Here is a 6050-nt window from a genome sequence, read left to right as displayed (position 1 = left end):
AACGTCCCAACTCAATACTATCTCCTTGGCCATTCATGAAATGGGGGATGGACATAGTAGGAAAACTTCCTACAGCACCTGGACAACGGGTGTACATGTTAGCTGTGACGGACTACTTCACCAAATGGATTGAAGCAGAAGCATTCCACCAAGTTCGAGATAGAGCGGTAAAAAGTTTTATTTGGAAGAATGTCATTTGCAGGTTTGGCGTTCCAAAAGAAATTGTGACCGACAACGGTTCGCAATTCATTAGTTTCGACTTTCAAGATTTTTGCAAAGAATGGGGGATCAAACTAAACTTCTCAACTCCGAGATACCCCCAAGCTAATGGACAAGCCGAATCTTCAAATAAAACAATCATGAATACAATAAAGAAAAGACTGAAGAAGGCCAAAGGGGCCTGGGCAGATGAACTACCTGGTGTCTTATGGGCATACAGAACAACTATGCGAACTCCAACAGGAGAAACCCCTTTCTCTCTCGCTTACGGCTCAGAAGCCGTCATACCAACAGAATCAGGTCTTCCGTCTACTCGTTACCAATGGACGGAAGAAGAAAGCAATTGGCAACAACTCAACCACAATCTTGACATGCTCGATGAAATTCGTGATATGGCAGCCATTAGAAATGCAGCTTACCAGCAGAAAGTGGCACGTCATTACAACAGAAACATACGAACTCGAACGTTTAAGGTAGGAGATTGGGTACTTCGAAAAGTGTTCCAGAACACCAAAGAAAGCGGTGCTGGAAAACTTGCACCCACTTGGGAAGGCCCGTATCAGATCACTAAAGTGGTAGGACAAGGCGCGTATAAAATTCAAGCACAAGATGGACGTGACATAAACAACAGTTGGAATGCCGTGCATCTCAAACTGTATCATTTCTAAACTCTATTGTTACTTCTCTGTTTTCTCTCCTGCTTGTACATGTACTGACTTAGGCATCGGAGAGTTGGTGGGATTTCCACCGACTATAGCCCCTCAACGGAAATTGTGCAGGTAGAAACATCTTCACACCAGTACACGTTTCACGCTCACAAGAACATGTCGAGAGGAAATGGGAAGTAGTTTCCGCACTCTAAACTCAAATATTTCATCTTTCGCTTCTCTTTTAGTACTTGACTAACTTGAGTGTCAGAGGGTCAATGGCTATGCCATTGACCACTTGTTTCTTCCCCCACAGGAAATCAAGGACACCTCTTGCCGAAGGATAACACAGCCTAAGTCCAGCACAAAGTTCAGTACTACACTTAGGCTGGGGGGAACACACTCATGATGTATTTTCACAGGACAAACAGATGTGGGACAAAGCAAGCATGAACAAAGAAACAACGAAATGCACGTAAAGACATATGAAGAAGCAACAGATGAAGAAGCAATAAAAACGCATGAAAAGATAACATAAACCAGGTGTGAATGTATAACTAACTCAATTACAAGACAATCCGTCTATCTGTCTACATTCGCAAGCATCGACAAAGTGACAACCCGATTGCTCATTTTCTTTACATATACTTAGCAACCCGATTGCTCATCTGTTTTACATGTACTCGACAACCCGATTGCCTCTCTTCTTGTAAAAAGGCTTACAGGCGACAACCTGATTGTCTTGTACTCGTACTACTTGTCTCAATAAAGGATTTCTCGAGGTATTATTTCATTTATGTGTGGATTCCAAAGTCTAAGTTTCTTACTTCTACTCGTCTTTATACGTACACAAGTTCAATATAATCTACAAAACATAAGTCAACACGACTTATAAAAGCCAACCCGATTGCTCATACAAAGAACACATTCACAACTTGTGTACACAATATAAGCGTAAACGAAATACTTCATTCAGAATATAGCAAGTGAGAATCAACGTCTCACCAAGTTCAAGTCAAAATACTTAAAATCAATAATGGGGCAAAAACTCACCCATTCACGAAACCCATCAACTAGTACTGAAACAAAAACAAACAAGCAAAGAAAGAAATAGAGTCCACGACTCAAAAGACATCTCTAGTCAGAGCAAGAATCTATGTAGTAATCAACATCCTTCAGGGACTCATGACGCGCAATCTCCCCCTCCAAGTCCCACTCCGTGTGCTCCTTCGCGACATACTCCTTCATCACCTCCCCTCGAGCTACTGCCACGATATTGTAACTCATCTCTTTAAGCACTCCCGCACACTTCTTATGCGAGATTTTCAGCTTGGAGTACTTGGCCTCTAACTCCTCATAGCGCCCTTGCATGGCTCTCTCCGACTCTGCGTGGCGACTACTCTCCGCTTCGATCTGCGCGTTCAAAGAACTAATATGTTCCTGGGCGTAGTTCGCACTCATCATCGCCTACAACAAAGAATATGGATGTTAACACATACAAGTCGGGAAGCTGATGATGTAACAGACGTCTGCTCCAATGCTTTTGGAACTACAAACCTGGTAGCCACTAAGCGCCGTCTGCTCCAACGCTTTCCGAACACCTATCTTCTTAAGATAGGCTTTATCACTCTCAGAAGTTAAGGAGCTAGAAACACGTCGAAGGGAGGATGGATCTTCGAACACCGACATCGCAGAGGAAAAATCCACGTGCAGCGCTTCAGAGTCTGCCTCATGCGTATTAACTCTCGAGGAAGAGGGCCCAACACCAGAAGTAGGGGGATGAACGAGCACACGCTCGGGAGACGATTCGACCTTCGGTTTCTTCGTTGGAATTTTCTTCTTAGAGGCCACCTCCTTAGCTGATGGTACCTTCAAACTCTTTCTTGGAGCCATATTTCCACCTGTAAAAAACAAAGGAAACAGCTGAAGAAAACATCTACGCGCGCGAAGGAAACAGGTAAAAGTCAAACGGCTGGAGAAAGCTGATGAGCGCAAAAAGCAGAACACGTACCCTGTGCGCGTCTAAGAGCTACAGACTCAGTCTCTCCGAAAACCAACCTTCTCCAACTCCTCCTCAATACGGGCTCCTCCCAGAAATTCCGGAACTTGGCTATCTGATCTTCACGAGAAAGTCCGTGCAAGTTCCCATCTGCCAATTCTACATTACACAGAGCAGATGTCAGAGTAAAACATGTGGAACAAAACATGTGAAACAAAACATGTGAAACAAAACGTGTGAAAACAAAACATGTGAAAACAAAACATGTGAAAACCAAACACACGAAAACAAAGCATGTGAAAGCGAAATCGACAATATGGACAACACTCACGAGCATCTCTCCATCTGAACGAGACATTCCCGTACTCGCGCGGGGCAAACACGCCGTCCCTCTTAACAAAGAAGAACCGACGCTGCCAATTCTTTTCAGAATGTGGCAAACCGACTATAACTTGTTGCATCCTTGGACGGACTTTGAGTTGGTACTGCCTTGATCCATGATCATTTGCTTTCATGAAATAATGGGCGGTTACATCTTGCGCGGTTAAAGGCTCGTTCAGATTCTCCCCAAGCTTCTCCAAAGCCATCAACAACCTCCACGCGTTCGGCATGAGTAGAGTAGGGGCTATCCCTAACCTGACCAACACATCCCTCACCAGACAAGAAATGGGGAATCGTATGCCCGCTTCCAGAAAGTTCTCATAAAGGGCATAATATCTAGGTCGACGCGACTCGACTACAGTTTCATCGGGTCCAGGCGCTCTCATCTTTAGAGTTGCTGGAATTTGATACCTCATCCTGAGGTTTTCTACGCACTCCTCAGTCAGTACCGAGAGTTGTTACGAGTGGGTGCATACGTCTACTACAAGTTCACATGCATACGGGAAGTTACGTACAAGCACTAATATGGAAGAACATGCTGATCGGTAAGACAAACGTAAAATAGCAAGTTCCATACGTCGAAAACAGATCGAAGGATCGAAATTTAAAAAAATGGAAAAATGACTTACTTGTTGACAATTGGTATGAAGATCACGAAGAACGCGAAGAACAGGTGAAAACCGCTTCCAGAGCTCTAAAATCTCACAACAATGAACTTCAAAGGCCTAAGGACCCCTTTTATAGGGCTCCCAACCCCTGATCAAAGGGCCACGTTGACTCACAGGTCACATCGCCACATGGTGAGATCCTGATGATCCACGACATAAACGCCACCTGGGCGTCCACATGGCACAACTCTGCCAAGTCACCAAATTCGGTCACCCCGAAAAAGAGCTTTCGGCGTCGGAGCTCGACAAGAGCAGACTCTCCACGCATTACCCGTCCACAAGACACAGGGTGTCAAACCTCCACGCCGCCGGACGACGCAGGAAAGGTTTCGTGGAATGAATCCCCGAATTGCCCATGCAGCGTGAAAGGGGTTTCCACGCTGCCCAGGCAGCGTGAAAGGGGTCTCCAAGCTGCCCAGGCAGCGTGGGAGGCTCCACGCTGCCCAAACAGTGTGGGAAGGCTCCACGCTGCCCAGGCAGCGTGGGGACGACCCTCGAGTCGCCTCGATTCAAACGAACCTTCAACGTTGTCCGACAACGCGAGGGACATCTCGGAACCTGCCTGACGACGGAGAAGGTCTCCCGGACTTCTCCTCCCAAGCAGGGCTGCAACATTGTTATCTGGGTTTACACACCTAACGCAGAAATTATTTGACTAACGAGACCGCTCTCGTTCCCTCTTCCTCATCTACTCTCCAAGGAAATAGACCATTTACTTAGAGAGTGGGGGACAAACTGTGTTGACCAAAACCTACACCTGGGCCCTCCGACGGTCAAATGTCCATTGAGACGTCAAGCCCAACTCGGCTCGCTTATCCTTGTTTGGGCCCAGCCCAGAAGTCTCTTAATGGGCCCTCGTCGACTAGACCCTAAAACTCGTGTCAAAGCCCAATCACGTGCAAAGAGTTTCCACATACACAAAACTCCACACGCCCGAATCTCCATACGTCTGGCGCTCGACACGTCTATATCTCCACGCACCACGTGTAAGAGATTACTTAATGAAGAGATCCTCTACATGTCAAATATATCCATAATGACAAAGATCTCAGACTTGGTTAACGTAACTCCAGCAACGAATATCCCCCCATTGATGAAAGGCATAACATGGTAACATCTCACATAAATATGAGACCATGTACATGCACACTGAGAGTCATTACCAGAGAACATGCACAACCGTTGTGCATGTACAACTCGTGCACACGTCACCACATCCCAGGTATCTTGCCATGCATTTACTCTGTAACGGTCAAGCCTTTACTCCCCCCAACGGATCACTCCTCAAGCCTATATAAAGAGGAGCACTTTCATTTCTCAGATCATCGAAAGCAGAGCAAAGCAACTCATACTACTTCTTCTTCTCCACTCGCTCTCTGTTCTTCGACTGTCCTTGAGACATTTTGCATACAAGTTCACCTGGTTCTGGTCGTCGACACTACTAGACGCCTCAAGGGTGTTAAAGCTTATCCTTGCTCGCCGCTTCTTGTTCGACGCTTCCTGCTCGACGCTACCTGCTCGACGCTTCCTGCCCGACGCTTCCTGCTCGACGCTTCCGGCTCGACGCTTCCTGCTCGACGCTTCCAGACGTCTTCGAGGAGATCACAACCTTCTTCTTGCTCGACGCTACTGGTAACATCTACTCTCATACTTCTGATCATTTCACTCCCGTAGATTCGAACTCCGGTCATTCTACGAGCCTAGCCACTCTCCGATTATACATCAACGGTTATACCCTCGGCTTTTCATTTATTATTCATTGTAATACTTTGCTCACTTGACCGTCGGAGGGGCCTTGGCAGGCACCATCCCGGTGTCCCCCAAGTCTTCACGGGTTTGTTCGTGTTTGTTCACTTTCTTTTGCAGGTTTCTTCTAGACGTTGTTGGTGCCCATCAATCAAGAATTCGACGTTTGGAATTCCAGAAGACGTTCACGCTTCCGACCTTCTGACTTCCGACCCGTAGACTTCTCACCGTCTACAGTAGCTAGTTGCTGAAATTATTTTATTTTCCTAGTTAAAATATGTAGCGAGCAGCGCTACTTTCTTGCCTAGAGGCAAAAGTAATATATATATATATATGTATATGTAGATAAAATATGTAGCTAGTAGCACTACTTTTCTTGCCAAGCGGCTA

General features: G+C 46.0%; 1 protein-coding gene across 1 annotated transcript; it reads left to right on the top strand.

Annotated features, from left to right (window-relative positions):
• The first annotated feature begins 359 nt into the window (after positions 1-359).
• LOC147544020 (uncharacterized) lies at positions 360-1275 on the top strand. Its single transcript, XM_086635568.1, has 2 exons — positions 360-704; positions 1183-1275. The coding sequence occupies exons 1-2, from the start codon at positions 360-362 to the stop codon at positions 1273-1275; spliced, it is 438 nt and encodes a 145-aa protein (XP_086491694.1).
• The last annotated feature ends 4775 nt before the right edge of the window (positions 1276-6050 follow it).

The sequence above is a fragment of the Eschscholzia californica genome, unplaced genomic scaffold, assembly GCF_041429995.1.
Source record: "Eschscholzia californica isolate CP2 unplaced genomic scaffold, dmEscCali1.0.p SCAF_4, whole genome shotgun sequence".
Lineage (NCBI taxonomy): Eukaryota > Viridiplantae > Streptophyta > Magnoliopsida > Ranunculales > Papaveraceae > Eschscholzia > Eschscholzia californica.
This window is presented reverse-complemented; position numbering and strand designations above follow the sequence as displayed.